The sequence below is a fragment of the Protopterus annectens genome, chromosome 17.part0 (assembly GCF_019279795.1).
Source record: "Protopterus annectens isolate FY-2018-M chromosome 17.part0, PAN1.0, whole genome shotgun sequence".
Taxonomy (NCBI): domain Eukaryota; kingdom Metazoa; phylum Chordata; order Ceratodontiformes; family Protopteridae; genus Protopterus; species Protopterus annectens.
Window position 1 is genome coordinate 591,095,828 of NC_056751.1, and position 17,632 is coordinate 591,113,459.

Here is a 17,632-nt window from a genome sequence, read left to right on the forward strand (position 1 = left end):
GCATACCATGAGTCAAGAAACAGAAATGCAATAAATTGGGCTTGATAAATCAGGGGAAGCATTTTACATAGTTACAGAAACACAAACAAATAAATCTTCCAAATAATCAAGAACTTAGGACAGCAAAAAAATCTGAAAGTGATGTAGCAGTCACTATCACGACTAAAACACCCAAAAACAAAGCTGTAAATACATCAAAGCCACAAAATGCCAACAAACTATATTTGCAGATAGCTACTTAAACTCATAAGTACAAACAAGTGCGCAGTCCAAACTTCCACCACAAAAACATCAAAGGGGAGCAAGAAGAAAGGTTAAAAGGGATCAGTAATTGTAATGGCAAAGTAGATTAACAAAATATTTAGTAAGGCTAACAATCCAAAAAAAAACAGCTCTGACAAATTGTAGTCTATTAAAGTCATAAGCATATGACAAACAAGCATATAGGCACAAAATTAACAACTGACTATGTTCATTGCAACCCTAGGTCTGATAGATAAAAGCTAGTTAAGTCCAGAGATAAACGTCTCAGCAGATAACACACTCAACTAATTACTAAAAACTTAAGAGGTAAAACACAGGAAATACTGCATTAAAACGTTAAAATAACAATGTAAGCAAATAGAACAACATTGTTGACAAACTAATGAATTTAGGGGAAAAAAATATGATGCAACCCGCAAAAAGTGGTGACCAACTGCCATCATCTTGCTTGTGTAGAGGGGAGGTTTGCCATTAGTGTAGTTCAGATTAAAATACATTAGTATTGAAGAAAATATGAGGAAATATCAACATATCAGTTCCAGAAACTTCTTTGAAATCCACAGTTTGAAACCCAGACGAGGCATAACGACCTCAGACCATTTCACATCTGATATGGGTTTGGGATTGGAGGCTGATAAAGAAAACTTAAATGAATGTTCATCTCATAATGATATAGACAGAACTCAACAGCACATGTACGGCATGCAGTTTCATCTGAAACAGCTCAGAGTTATTCCAGTGTGTTGCCCAAGTACCTGGATGATCTTGTCGCAAACAGCATTTTTAGAAAGGATGCCTCAGTTGTCAGGGATGAAGCGACTAGGGCTGCCATCTTTATAAATGCCCAAAGTGGGACAATTTTAAGGAACTGTGAGATTTTGCAAGACAAACCATGTTAACAACCAGTAAAAAGGACTGGACTTCTCTTTTTTTAAAAAAATAAAAGCTCATTCTTGTAGAACAAGAATTGTTTCATATAGTACTGACTTGTTTCAAATAGAGAATGATTGCTTCATGCTATGAGAAGAAACTTAGTAAGCATTATTTCTCCTAAAATATCAGGACATTTCACATCTTTCATGTATTTTGCAAGATGCAACTACCCAAATATGGAGTGTCCTGTGTAAAGAAAAAAGTAAGTAACCTGGATGCAGCAAGGTTTAACAATGATTAGGACCCAATGGTTTTCAATGTGTTTGAGGTGTAGAACATTACAGAAGTCATCAGTAATATTCAAGGAACCCCACACATTCCACCTCCTCTGACCATGTAATTTTGTAAAATTGTTATGATAATTTCACAATAAAAATAATACAGAAAGCAGAAAGACCCCATGGAAGTAACAAATAATTTTGTTTCAAGTTTAATTTTCCAGCAGAGTGAGTCAGAGGCAGGATCTCATTATACCTCTTATGTCATTAATGTGAAGTTTGCAAATGATAGTTTCTGCACACTGACTGAATCACAGCAGGAACTTGTGGAGCGGCACACCTGTAATTTTTTAGCCACTGACAGAAGATACTCTAATTTTTTTTAATTTATTTTTCATTTGTTAGACATTTAAACAAGACAGATCATATTTATCAAGACATAATTTCAAGTATATGCTTACACAATTATGAAATAGATATATACATCAACATTAGCTATGTAGAGTTTATAAACATCGGATCATAAAATTGCAATTGAAAATATAATTTGATTAGGTCAGATATGGAAGAAAATTCTTATGCTACAGATGCAATATCAAAGACCATCAAAGAGAGAGAGAGCACTGAAAATAGAGAATGTATAACATTATAAGAAAAGAAAAAGATAGAAAAAAGGGCAAAAGAAGAAAATATTTCAAGCATAGAACTGTAGAATGTATATATATAAAAGCTTAAAGCTCATTAGTCACCAAGATAATAAACTAAAAACAGCCAGCAATCAAATTAAATATATGAGAAATTTATGATTATGTCAAGGATAGGTAATAAAAAGGTCCTGTGAGTGCAGGAGAAAATACCCTTATTTTTAGCATGACAGACGATTGTGGAGAAACTGCGTTCAGATACAAGAGGAAACCTAGGGTTTCAGGCAGTCCTAGCTGAGAAAAATCACTGCTTTACAGTATAGCTAACTAGGCAATGAGATTACTGATACCAAACAATTATAGGATTTTCTCAAAAAGATATCACAATAATAAATGCAATCCTTTTTTCCTGTTTGCCACTTTCCCAATGAAGAATAAATAAAAATGTCACCTTCACATTGTTTCCATAAACATATGCATAGAATCAGTTAAATCTCCACACTGCCAGGCAGAGAGAAGATAAACAACAAAATCCTTCTACTTGCAGACTTCAGAGATACTTACAAATATTTTTTATTTTCATAGACGTCGTGCAGCTTGAGGACATGAGGATGTTCAATCAGCTTCAAGATGGCAATCTCACGCTCCACCTATAAAAATACAAACAGAAAGTAAAGTCTGACTCTCAAAATGCTGTAAAGCAAAGTACACTCATCTTAAATGCACAGACACACAGCAAAAGTATACAATGATTCCATGCAAAAGGTAAGCAGTAAGTAGGTTCGGGGCCACTTTGTTCGCCTCATCAGACTTTCTACTGCAACTGTGATTCTGTTTGAAGCTCCCACAGTCACACCTCCCAGCTGGCTCTGATTATTATTGTTATTATTCACAGCAAACTGTCCCTGCACTAAAGCAAAGAAAGACAAGGGGGAAAAGTCACTATCGTCTTCCTCATATAAAAACATTCACAGTCAGCAGAGGAACCTAGGCAGAGATACTGATCCAAAGTGGAAAACTAAAAAGTGACCTACATGAAGAACTTTAGTAAAGCTTTCACCATTTCTTAATCCTAAACAGCATGTCCTGGTGTACAATTGACCTATGTATGCTGTAGAAAAGCACATCCTGTCCATTACTACATTATATGGCCTCTATACTCCATCAGCCAAGGAAGAACCTGGCTTACTAACAATTCTCTGTGACAGATCAAAGCCTGGAATACCTAATCCTCCCCCAACCCTTTGAGCTTGCTACCAAACAACGGGCAGGTGGTAAAAGATGAAATAAGGTAATGAGCATCTAATTTCTGCTGTGAACTTCGGGACTGAAATAACTGTAACAAAATTAAGAGTGGAGTTGGGAAGGTGAGCTATCCCGCGGTGGTGGTGCTGCGGTAGCATTGTCGCCTCACAGTAAGACGCTGTCCGGTTCAATTCTCAGCTAGAGCGTTTTCTGCATGGACACATGCGTCATTGGGCGTACCTTCGTTGAAGGTTGTGCATCAGGGCTGGTAACTCGGCATGTAAAAATCAACTACCAATCATTAGCGGACCGGAGTTCCACTGTGGCGACCCCTAACCGGGAAAAGCCGAAAGACATAACAACAACAAAAAGTTGGGAAGGTGAGCTCCACAGCACAAGGGATAAGCATCTGACTGTGACCCAAATGACCTGGGTCCAACTAATGGCACAGTGACTGCAATATACAACTAAGGAGGGTGAGAATGAGCTGCTGATACCAGCTCATTCGTTCTTGGTGGGGGGAAGGGAAATTGTTTGGTCCACTATAAAACTAACTTATGTTGAAGTGAAATACTGCACTCATACGTGCCATGGGGATGTACTTGATTCTGTCAAGCTGTGAAACACAGCATTTTTCCAGGAAGCAGGTATGGAGTACATATAGGACGCCTGCACAAAAGTAAGCATGTACATCAGCCACCAAGGGCTGAGCACTTAGGCCATCAAGAGGAAAATCCTGGTGGCAGCCTGGATGACAGCCTTCCGTAATCATCTCTTGCCTTAAGTTAATGAATGAAATAAATGATAATGGGGGAGTTGATAAATGTCATGCAGGAGGGACAAAAAAAAAAAAAAACATCAGTTAAGAAATAGAGTGGTAACTCAGCTCTCCCACGCTTAACATGACATTGCTGTGCCACAAAACAACACATTCCCCAGAGTTTAAGGGGCATAGCACCTTTGATACATGTTAGGGAGGAACAAATGCAGGAGACAATAGACAGTATAAAAATACAAAAGCCTTTAAATGTTATCAGTGAATAACTAAAATTCTGTTATGTGAATTCAATAATGCAGATAGCAGCTGGCTTTTAATGATGGTTGGAATGGGAGGTGACTGGTAGGTTGTACAAGATGATTAACCGTGAGGAAGAAGGCCACTATTTGCATTTTTTGAAGATTCCCTTTAACATCCATTCAGATCATGCCAAAAAGAAAAACATCCAGCCACAGACCTAACAAAACAAATGTCTGCATACTGGTATCATACGTTTCCTGCTAGTGAATAACTTCTCCATCTTCATGCCCTGGTTACCGAGATGGTATACTGTGCTGTACTGTACTGTACTGTACTGGGCAGGTACACCTCAGAGTATGAAACTTTCCAGAGCCATTTATAGACAGTGTCTTCTTAGTGTGCAGCTCTAGCATTCTGCTAAATTCTTTGTCAGATAACAGAAGAAAAGATAAATGTGCTTCCAAGCATAAATAAATACAGATACACACGCACACAAGCACACACATGCCCCCCCCCACACACACACACACACACACACACACACACACACACACACACACACACACAGACACACATGCAAAATAAAAAGATCATGTTGGGGCTTCTACTTTATGACTGTATCTAAACGGTATCTAAACGGTATAAAGTGTGCTCGCAAAATGTGGCCATTTCTTCCAGAAACAGTGGAACTAGGACTGTGCCCGCAAACAAAAATGGTAAAACCTTCATTAAAAAGTCAATTCCTTGTACAGTGAAATATTATTAGCACGAGAAAATACTCAGTTAAGATTAGTCACTTGATAAAGTAACAAATGAAGGCTTACTATTTTTAACTTAGGCATATATTAGTGTGAAAACCTGACCTTTTCTAGCTGACACCAGCTGTGATTATTAAAGATGCCTTGAAATTACACTTTTCTTTCTGTGGTATGCATTTATTTATCTGCATTTATGGATTAAAGACCTTCAAATGCATATTCATTTACAAAGGCTTCATTCCATATCACTTACTGAGAGGATTAAAATGTTGACAAATGGTTACAAAGCTTATTACATTACACTTCGTTACAGAAGCATTTGCCTATGACTGCGGTGGTGGTGCTGCGGTAGCATTGTCGCCTTACAGTTAGACGGTGCCCATTCGATTCTCAGTTAGAGCGTCTTCTGTGTGGCGACATGCGTGAATGGGTGTTCCTTTGTTGAAGGTTGTGCATTAGGCCAGGCAAGCCAGCACGTAAAAATCTACTGCCAATCATTAGCGGACCGGAGTTCCGCTGTGGCGACCCCTAACCGTGAAAAGCCGAAAGACGCAAACAGAGGCATTTGTCTATGGGCTTCAAATACGTGAATCAAAGCTAGCTTTGTAAAGCACGGCTAGCAAAGGGATTTGTCAATAAATAAGGAAAATATGCATATGAATGCTCAATATGTGTGCATTTATATACACTGATATAAACTGCCTGATAAGTCTAGCTTATTAGCTCATATACAGACACAGACATCTAGGGAAAACAAAACAATACTACACTCTGAACTGCCGGACAAAAGTACTGTTAATAAAAAGCAGACAGAAACTCCTGCTTCTCTTCATCACATAAGGCAGCAGTCTTGGCCTTATTTCAGGTTATAGTAAGTCATCAAAATAAATACCAAGGGATTCTTTAAAGGGCCTAGAATGAGCCATACAATACAAGCACACACACCACAGTCCTAATACTTGTCCCTAATGTATCTGCCCGCCAATGGTTCCCCCAACCCCCCTGTAATAGCTGAAGTACCATTATGGCACATATCTATTATGTCCTGGTGGTTTACTTTATCCCCCATTATCTGATGCACGTACTGCTGTTGATGCCATTATGGCACTTTAATCCTTGATTTATCCCTGATGTCTAGTGCTTCTCCCACCCCCGTTATAACGTTGGTGCTGTTACAGGACTTCAGTATATGGCATCCTTGTGGGCTAATGTATTCCCCACCCCCAATCGCCTAATACTGTTGATGCAAATACAGCACTCCTATACCACCATCAAGATATGTAGTTGAACACTGCCAAAAGACCATGTTGAGTACCACAAAATGGTGGGGATGGCTATGCTGATCTACACGGCGCAACCATTTCTTGAATCACTCGACCATGTAAATGCCTTCCTGGAGATGGTCCTAGGGAGAGAGAACATGGCTAATTAGCATATTCCTCTCCACCAGAATGCCTCATTCACATTCAGCATGGTCACAGAGACAGCTCCATGTGGTGCTGCACGTCGTCATGATAAAGAACCATGTAGCACCGTGTTCAGGTGGCTGCTGAAAGAGAAAAAGTTATTGTGATGGGTACATAGAGGTATACATGTCATGGTACCTTAATTTGTTTCTCAGGTACAGACTACTTACTTTTTCTTTAGCCTAATAGTAAACCCAGATACAGGATTTGAGGAAAACAAATATCCAATACCTGTGCAGATATGTTTTTATCAATTGAATCAGTTGAATGGATATGTGTGCACGGGTATGCTCTGTGTGTGCTTGCATATGACTGTGTACATGTAGGTAGTCACACTATGGGAGTAGGTATGGCATTCCATATGTGTGCATTTGTGTAAGCTTGTGTGTGTGTGTGTGTGTGTGTGTGTGTGTGTGTGTGTGTGTGTGTGTGTGTGTGTGTGTGTGTACGTGCAGATATGTTTTTATCAATTCATTGTTTAAGTTTAAGTGCATGGGTATGCTCTGTGTGTGCTTGCATATGACTGTGTACATGTAGGTAGTCACACTATGGGAGTAGGTATGGCATTCCATATGTGTGTGTGTGTGTGTGTGTGTGTGTGTGTGTGTGTGTGTGTGTGTGTGTGTGTGTGTGTGTGTGTGTGTGTGTGTGTACATGCAGATATGTTTTATCAATTGAATCAGTTGAATGGATATGAGTTTGTGCGTATGGCTATGCTCTGTGTGTGCTTGCATATGACTGTGTACATGTAGGTAGTCACACTATGGGAGTAGGTATGGCATTCCATATGTGTGCATGTGTGTAAGCTTGTGTGATGTGTGTGTGTGTGTGTGTGTGTGTGTGTGTGTGTGTGTGTGTGTGTGTGTGTGTGTGTGTGGATGTGCAGATATGTTTTTATCAATTGAATCAGTTGAATGGAAATGAGTTTATGTGCATGGGTATGCTCTGTGTGTGCTTGCATATGAATGTGTAGATGTAGGTAGTCACACTATGAGAAGTAGGTATGGAATTCCATATGTGTATATGCGTGTAACCTTGTGTATGTCAGTGTGTTTGTGTCAGAAAAATATGTATTAGTAATACGCTTAGTGCATTTAAGGCTTGAAAAGGGTTAACACATTTATTCTATTTCACACTGCATAAAATCTGTACAAATTGCAGAAGCTTTGTAACCTTGTATTGTCATGAAATATGCGCAGCTATAATCTTTGCTTATCCTTTGGAAATTTACAGGGAAGCAGATAATTTCTGCTTGTGTCAGGAAAATAATGAATAGATGTATCACTTGTATTAATGTTATGAGACTTAGACAAGGAGTTCCGCTTGTGCTGTGAGAAAATACACAGCTGCAGAAGCTATAGATAATCAGAACAAAGACTGCTTGAAAATATGAACTGCAATCAGCATTTGCTTGTGCTTAAGCTAGAAAAGTACCTTGACATGTAACACATGTATTAGAACTACACAACAGAAACTTGTAACGGGCTAGAGCCCACCAAGGTCAGGTTGTTTTTCTCAAAATGTTTTTCATAAATCCAGTCATGTCAGCAGAAAATCTGAGTAACATCTGCTGTAGAACAATACTGAAAGTTGTGTTTGATTACGTCAACCATAGAAGGCAATGTCTTGTAGAACAGTATAAGAATAGCATACTTCCTGTTAGTAGTTAGGCAAAATCCTGTATTTGCATGTTTTGTCTCCTTGCAGCAAGTTATTAAATGTGCCTTATCTGAACCTTACGTGTATTGGTCTTTGAAGTTTTTTCCTTTGACAGATTGGTCCTTTGGACCGGAAACCCTCACTTCACCTCAGATCAGACAGGCCAGGTGGCTTGAAACCGTACGGGGAAGAAACCACATCGGTTCTTCTTATTTGAAAAGCCCTCCAACTGAATTGTCGTACAAAAGGGGCCAGCCACTTTCCGATCTGCGACTGAAGGACGGGTTTTTCATGAACCAGGTGATCAATCACGAAGGCTCAGGTAAGGTGAATCTACCTTTTTTCTGTTTTAGATCAGGGACTAGATTTGTATTGTTTTTGTCAGGACTGTATTTTTACAAGTCAGGGACAGAAAAGATTACTGTCTTGTCATAGATCAGGGAAACAGAGTAGGTAGGCAGTCATTCTGAAGAGACTATAACAAAATCTGTGGTACCACATTAAAAATAAGGAGTTACGTAATGATTAAAAAGGGTAGAACAAAATGGGTAATAATTGCACAAAAAGACCCCAAAATCCGGCGTTAACCGAAGACACAAAGTACATGCAGTCACAGTGTGCTGACAATATTAAATACTACTCAAAGTGGGTTAATAAGTATGAATTCGACGGTAAATTAGAAAAATCCTCACTTATCAAACTTGTCAAACAGCTTAAAACCGATTCCAAAGGTGGGGCAAAAAGCAGCGCCAATTAGGAATTCTTCAGGCACACAGGTGGATTGAGGAAGTAAACCGTAGGGAACAAAAGAACAATAATTCAAAAGCAATGTTTTTAGATAAGGAGGACGATATCTTAGTAATAGCATCGGCCCCTCCACCCCCCCTTACCAGAATATGAAGCATGTGAACAAGTTAGTCCACCCCCACGATATCCTGCTGCCACTGTAAATAGAGACACTACAAAAGCAAAACCATTTATTAGAGATCCCATCGAGACCCAGTCTCGAACACGGGTAGGTAACTCAAAAGGGGACATTGAATTATATCAAATGGGTAGGAATTCACGATCTATGAGTAAAGAAGAAATATGCCCACTTATAGAACTACCTAATCCTCAGGCAGGGCAAGAAGGTCAGGACCCAACTATTCTAGTGTATAGACCCTGGACTCCGGAAGACATCTGGAAAGCCACTGACGGAATTCCCCATCCAAAAGTTAATTTTAGAAAGTTCTTAGAAGATTTACAAGGAATGAGGCTAAGTTATAATTTAAACGGAGAAGAGGTAGAAAAAGTAGTCAGACAAATTGTGGGACCAGATTGGCACATGATTAGTGGCAACTGGAATCCCTGTGACGCTGCACACAGACCCCTCCCACATAGCAGCGCAGAACTAGACAACAGAGAAAAGGTCTTAAAGACCGCATCTCTGAGAAATGAAAGCCTAGGGCAGACTGGACTTGCATTAATCAATGCATCCAACAAGAAGGTGAAACTATTGACAGATATTATGCCAGACTGTTAGAATGTTTTAATAACCATTGTGGAATGCAGGTTCCTGAAGATCAGACACAAGATTCCCCATATGAGCAGCAGTTAAAGAATGCATTTTGAAAGGCAGCATTGCATCCATAAGCAGTTTTATTACAAAGCACATGGTAGATCATCGTACAAGCAGGTTACAGTCATTACTTGAATATGCTAGGCATGCCAAAAGGCATTTTAATAGCAAAAAGAAAAAGAAAGCCCAAGTATTTTCTGTAGAAGATGGAGCAGACGTTTATGTAGTACAGTCCGGGAAAAAGGGCAAGAGAAATGCCCAGGGAAACAAACAATCTGATCAGCGATCAGAGGACTTTGAAGGGCGAAAGAAAAGGGGTGAATGTTTTAAATGTGGTAAAAAGGGACACTTGGCAAGGAATTGAAAGAAAAGCAAGAAGGCAACCACGGAAGACAAGGAGGGTGAGGACTGACTATATGATAGTCAAGAATCACTAGAAGGGGATAGCAGAGAAAGGACAAATGAGAATGTGATAGAAGGAGTAGAGGATGTGACAGAAGAAATAGAGGAAGTGCAGGAGGTTACGGATAGTGAAGAAAATGAAATATTAGATTTAGCTTTATTGAACTTAGAGCTCTATATAGCAGACACAAAACCAGAAGTTACACTCCTGGTAGAAGGGAGGGAGGTCAAATTCTTGTGTGACTCAGGGACATCACAGATCCTGATACATCCCTCCAAACTGCCAGAGAATTCAGAGTCACCTGATTACATACTAGTGAAAGCAGCTAATGGACAGCTGTATTGGGAGCCCCTCTCCTATGATATTGCAATAACTGATCCTGTTTCAGGATTGACCCAGAAAAGCAAGATTGTTGTTTCTGCAAAATGCCCAGTAAACCTCTTGGGCAGAGACCTTATGCAGCTATTTGGTATAGCAGTAGTTCCAACTATGCAGGGTATGGAAGCACAGTGACAAATTGATACCTTTGCAGTGCAATCGGAGGGTGAAATGTTCTATTGGTACAGCCAGGACTTGGTTACAACTGGTCCAGGGGCAGTGACCGAAGAGTTGATGAACATAGCCATCAGCAAGTTCCCCTCCCTTGACATTGATAAACAACATTTGTTGCACTGTACACTGTATTATTGTAACACACCAGGACCTGATAAGGAATATGAGCAAGAACTGTTTAGAAATCGTGCACACAGATTGATATTACGTAATCTGTACTGGGACATGGAAGGGAACAGTGTAGCTAGCTGTTCATTGCCCCAGGAGTTCTTTGTACTCTATAAATCTAATTGATTACCACATGTTAGCTTAACTAAGGACAAGAATGTAAAATGGGTAGCCTTAGGAGAAAAAGTCACGAGATGGGAAAAGCAGACAGAGTTAGAACTGTCAGAACAGGGAATACAAATGCAGAAGTTGAATTGGATAACTCAGACCCACCCAGCCGTGCACTTGCAGTCTAGCAAGGACAGCTGATTAGCACTCCTATTAAAGGAGGAAGAGAATACCTTACAGAATATACAAGAAACTCTTTGGTCAACTGGAAAGTCAGATGTAGGACTTATTCGTACAGCGGGACCAGTTACTATCACGCCAAAGTCAGCATTTAGACCACAGAAAAGACAGTATCCCTTAAGAAAAGATGCAGAGGTTAAGCTTCCCTTGTTATGGTCTATTCTAGCAGTGGCTAGGAAAATAATAACTAGAAATTGGATTTCAGATACACCTCCTTCGTTCAATGAATTTAAAAATGTTATGAATATAGTGTGCCATATGGAAATAAACACAATTAGGACTAGAACAAACAGAAAAACATCTTATTTTATTGTATGGGATAATTTACAAAATTTGTTAAAAAAATTTTAATTTCAATAGCATGGTATTTTAGTTTAATTAATTGATCTGATTGTAGTGGATGTCTTTGTAAATACTTTAGTTGTTTTGTTGAATATTATAATAATACCTATTTTTAATTACTTGTATAAAATTGTTATGATATTTCTCTTATATGTTAAAACAATAAACCTGTTTTGAAAAAAAAAAAAGAAAAGATGCAGAGATAGGAATTAAACCTATTATAGCAGCTTTACTTAAGGAAGGGGTGCTGGTGGAATCTCCTGATTCACCATGTAACACACCCTTATTTCCTGTTAAGAAAGCGAATGGAGAATGGCATATGGTCCAAGATTTACAAGCTGTAAATGATGCAGTAATACCAAGGGCACCTACAGTGCTAGACCCACACACCCTGTTGAATGATTTAAAACCTCAGCAGAAATATTTTTCTGTGGTATATATCAGCAATGCGTTCTTTTCAATACCAATACACCCTGACAGGCAATATTGGTTTGCATTCACATTTCAGGGGAAAAGGTATACATATACACGACTACCACAAGGATATTGTGAAAGTCCAACAATATTCTCACAAGAAATGGCAAGCAACTTGGCGGGATTTACCCCACCAAGAGGCAGTCAGATTTTACTTTATGTTGATGATATCCTGCTGGCAGCCCACACCCAGCAAGATTGCAAAGAAGATACCATAGCGCTATTACAATTTTTAGCCACTGAAGGACATAACGTAAACAAAAATAAACTGCAGCTTTGGAAAAAACAAGTTAAATACCTAGGATATGTAATATCCAAAGAGGGTAGAACATTAGATAAGGACAGAAAAGTAGCGATTTTGCAAGCACCAAAACCCACTAACAAGAAGGAAATTATGTCCTTCCTGGGTACGACTAATTTTTGCCGGAGCTGGATTCCAAACTATGCCTTGGAATCTGCACCGCTGACTAACCTGATATATAAAAAGCCTATGGCAGCACAGGATTTGTTACAATGGACACCAGAAGCAGAATCTGCTTTCTGCAAACTGAAACAGTTAATAGCATCCTCATTAGTTTTAGGATTACCAAACTATCATAAATGTTTTTTCCAAACTGTAGATTGTAAGCAAGGTTATATGACATCAGTGTTAACACAGCAGCATGGGGACAATCAACACCCTATTGCTTATTATTCATCACAACTAGACCCAGTGGCATGGTCTTTACCCCACTCTGTACAAGCAGTAGTTGCAGCTGCAATGGCAATACAGGCTTCGGCCTCAGTAGTTTTGTTTCACCCTCTCACATTGAGAGTGCCTCATGCAGTCGTGATTATTTTACTGCAAGAGAAGGTAGCATATCTTCCCCTGCTAGGCATCTTTCCTGTATGACTATATTGTTGAGCCAACCTCATATGACAATTGAACGATGCACGACTTTGAACCCTTCTACCTTGCTCCCAACCCCTGCAGATGGCATGCCACACAGCTGCCTGCAGGTGATTGAGCAAAAGACACTGCCTAGAAAAGATCGCATGGATGTCCCCTTGGATGATGCTGAGGTGACATACTACGTGGATGGCTCATGCAAAAGGGGTCCTGCAGGACAGAACCTAGTAGGATATGCAGTAGTTTCTGATACTGAGATTATAGAAACGAAACCTTTACCACACAATTTATCTGCTCAGGCAGCAGAATTGATTGCCCTGACATGGGCATGTACCTTAGCAAAGGGTAAATGTGTGAACATTTTTACTGACAGCCAGTACGCTTTTTCTACTGTACATGTTTTTGTGCAACAGTGGAAAAATCGAGGAATTATAACATCTACTGGCAAACCAATCAATCATGCAGTTTATTTTAGATCTTTTAGAACTTATTCAGTGACCTCAAAAAGTAGCTATTTGTAAATGCACAGCTCATACCAAGCAACAGGATAAGATTTCAAAAGGTAATGCGAGAGCTGATACAGCTGCAAAACAGGCAGCTTCAGAAGTATTTCTTTTGAATGAGGAATTACAACCCTCTGAGATTTTGGACTTAGAAATGTTAAAGACAATGCAGACACTTACTACGCAGGCTGAAAAACAAAGATGGGTAAGACGAGGAGCAATTCTCGAAAAGGGGCTGTACATCTCTAAAGAAGGGAAACCGATATTACCATCTAATTTGTTTAGATATGCAGCTTTGTTGAGCCATGGGCAATGCCATGTCTCAACAGAGGGGATGGTACAGCTGGTGAACCAAGTGTTCACTTCATATGGATTCTTAAACTAATCTAAAAAAGTTTGTTTAATGTGCCATGTTTGTAACAAACATCATGCACAAGGGATGTTAAAGCCCAAGCAATGGAGTTTCCCTACACCACCGTATCTGTTTCAAACTATCTGTATGGATTTCATAGAATTGAACAAATGTGAAAATAAGAAGTATTGTCTTGTCATTATAGATATGTTTTCCAGATGGGTGGAAGCCTTTCCGACTACAAATCCAGATGTGGCTACCGTAGCAAAAATCCTTGTTAAAGAAATCATACCTAGATTCAGCATTCCGGAGAGGATCTACAGTGACAATGATACACACTTTGTAAACCAAACCATACAGCAGGTAAGTAAACATTTTGGTATTTCTTTAAAAAATTACTGTGCATATCATCCGCAATCTGCAGGGTTAGTTGAGAGGCATAATGGGATTTTAAAGAGTAAGCTAACAAAGTTAATAGCAGAAACAAAGAGAAATTGGGTGTACTGTCTGCCCCTGGCACTGTTGAGCATGATAACTGTTCCGAATGCAAAAGGATTGATTCCTTTTGAAAAACTATTTGGAAGGGCTTATTATATACCTCAGTGGAAACCTCTCATGCCCGCAGACCAGGAAGCTGACTGTACACTAGCAGAGTATATGAGAAATTTGTTGAATTCTAAACATCTGTTGCAGTCAAATTCTGTTTCAGATAAAGAACAAACCAGACCATCAGAAGTGGCAGTGGCTCAAGGAACCTGGATGTGGGTGAAGCAATAAAAAAGAAGAATTGGACGTCACCAAAGTGGGAAGGTCCATATCAAGTGCTTCTGTCGACACCCACTGCAGTCAAGATCACACAGCATGCCTCATGGATCCACCTAACGCACTGCAAACTAGTTAAGAACTTTGAACTGGACAAAAATCTTGTCACATGTCAAGAGCAAAAATGACAGAATCCAGAAAAAACAGGAATGCAGAACAACCATTTCCTCAGAAGTATTGCATAATCATCCTGTTAACTGTACTAGTGACAATAATCTTTTTGTTGTGGCCATTCCTTTTTCCAGCTACACAAACTGAACTGAATAAACGTGAAGCGTTACTCATAGACTGGCACCCAAACTTCAACACTTACCAGGCAATTAAATATGTGTATGCTGAGACTTTCAATGTTTCGAATTGCTGGATTTGCACAGCTTTGCTGACGGCATACGGGGAGGGGGGGTATTAATGACTACAGTCCCCCTAGGGGTCAACGAGACCTGGAAAAACTTGATTTATGATACCTCAACCATTACATCACAAGATAAAATAGCATTGCACTTGTCTATTCCACAAAAGGGAACTGTGTGTTTTTATAAAAATGATACTGTTCAGGTGGGTTGGAGCAATTGCAATGTGACTGCTCCTTATAAATGTTACACTAAAGCTAACAATGCAGGTTCTTATTGTAATACAAACTATGATTAATTTCTTGAATTGATGCACAAAACAATTAATGAAGTAAAACATAATTCTATTCTCTATAAAAAACGGTCTATAATTGATAGAAAAATGTTTCATGCAGGGCGAGTGTATATTCATAGCAAAGTTACTACTAAAATAGAGGACTGTTATTTTGTATGTGGCAGAAATGCATACAAGTGGTTACCTGAGAATTGGTCTGGCAGTTGTTTTTTGGGCTACCTGGTTCCTGCCATACGACACACCGCAGTTTTACCTCGAGGAAAAATTCGGAATGTCCGAGAAGTCGTCAAGAAACCTGTAAATCCAGTGGGGCAAATCGATGCGCGTTGGAAAAACCATCATTCTATAGGCAATGGACTGACACACATGGACTTGAGTGATAGTGTTATATCGTGGGCAGGCATATTACCAGCATATGGAGTAGTGAAATTGATCTGGGAGCTGAGAAAACTGTCTAAACTTCTCGAAGTAATGAGTAATGCAACTTTTTCCGCTCTCGAATTGGTGACTGATGAACTGAATGCCATGAGAACTGTAGTGCTTCAAAACCACATGGCTCTCGACTTCACCCTAGCGGTGAGAGGCGGTACTTGCGCTTTAATCCAGGAGGAGTGCTGTTCGTATATTCCTGACCATAAACATGAGACAGACAATCACCTTGAGGTAATTCAGCAAGTGTCGGCCATGACCAAACCAGGACCAAACCCACTGATGGACTTTTTCCAGAAATGGTTTGGGGGATGGGGTACTATCCTAATGAACATCCTGATTGCCATTTGTGTAGGAATGATCCTATTGGGAGTATGTGTTTGCTGTGGCATCCCCTGCATGAAAAGATTGATTAAAGACTTTATAGACATGTCAGTTTCTGAAACCTTATATCAAAGTACTGAGTTTGAAGAACTGTTAAAAGATTGAAAATGCTTTCATCAGTTTAAATTGAATGACTCTCTTAACTGCAAATCCTAAGTGGGAAGAGGTTAGGAGAAGAAAAAACTGTTTATGCTTATTTTGAAAGTAGAATAAAAGTATTAAAAGGGGGGAAATGTCAGAAAAATATGTATTAGTAATATGCTTAGTGCATTTAAGGCTTGAAAAGGGTTAACACATTTATTCTATTTCACACTGCATAAAATCTGTACAAATTGCAGAAGCTTTCTAACCTTGTATTGTCATGAAATATGCACAGCTATAATCTTTGCTTATGCTTTGGAAATTTACAGGGAAGCAGATCATTTCTGCTTGTGTCAGGAAAATAATGAATAGATGTATCACTTGTATTAATGTTATGAGACTTAGACAAGGAGTTCCGCTTGTGCTGTGAGAAAATATACAGCTGCAGAAGCTATAGATAATCAGAACAAAGACTGCTTAAAAATATGAACTGCAATCAGCATTTGCTTGTGCCTAAGCTAGAAAAGTACCTTGAAATGTAACACATGTATTAGAACTACACAACAGAAGCTTGTAACAGGCTAGAGCCCACCAAGGCCAGGTTGTTTTTCTCAAAATGTTTTTCATAAATCCAGTCATGTCAGCAGAAAATCTGAGTAACATCTGCTGTAGAACAATACTGAAAGTTGTGTTTGATTACGTCAACCATAGAAGGCAATGTCTTGTAGAACAGTATAAAAATAGCATACTTCCTGTTAGTAGTTAGGCAAAATCCTGTATTTGCATGTTTTTGTCTCCTTGCAGCAAGTTATTAAATGTGCCTTATCTGAACCTTACGTGTATTGGTCTTTGAAGTTTTTTCCTTTGACAGTTTGTTTGTGTGTGTGTGTGTGTGTGTGTGTGTGTGTGTGTGTGTGTGTGTGTGTGTGTGTGTGTGTGTGTGTTTTTGTGTATATGTGCAGATATGTGCATCCATGGGTGTAAGAATGTGGGTGAGTGTTTCAAAGAGTATGAGTGAGCATGCAGGGACTTGTTTGTGGATGCACATATGTGAATATATAACTGTGTTTGTGTGTGTGTAGAGGGGATGCCTATATTACCACGATGCATGGTAAGAATATTAGCACTGTTGGGACTGACAGTGCAGTGTTCTAATGTCTCTGAATCAAAGAGCTTTCTTTGTCATGCTAATTGCCCAGCCTGCATTGGCCAGTTATCATGCATAAAGGGAGTCTTTCTGATTCTAAGCCTAAATTAATTCTTATTAGAATGAAAAATTAAAATCAAGTAATAAAAAATAAAACATTAACTACAGTTAGCTAGTTAGAAATCTCCCTTACTGGCAAAACAGACATGATTCTATTTTAACTAACAAAAATATAACTAAACTGCAAAGCAAAGGAATCCTAATATACCCCTCTGTAAATTTCTGAAAAAAAATTACATACATGTACAAAAGGTGTTAAAGTTTAGC

The 17,632-nt window shown here is 39.1% G+C and overlaps 1 protein-coding gene across 9 annotated transcripts in view; it reads right to left on the reverse strand.

The window, feature by feature from the left end:
• BRSK1 (BR serine/threonine kinase 1) overlaps nt 1–17,632 on the reverse strand; it is a 1,260,562-nt gene that overhangs the window by 566,640 nt on the left and 676,290 nt on the right. For all 9 annotated transcript variants that reach the window (XM_044059120.1, XM_044059119.1, XM_044059121.1 and 6 more), the window contains exon 3: nt 2,624–2,709. In XM_044059120.1, the coding sequence (XP_043915055.1) occupies nt 2,624–2,709 (86 nt within the window). The remainder of the gene's footprint in view (nt 1–2,623; nt 2,710–17,632) is intronic.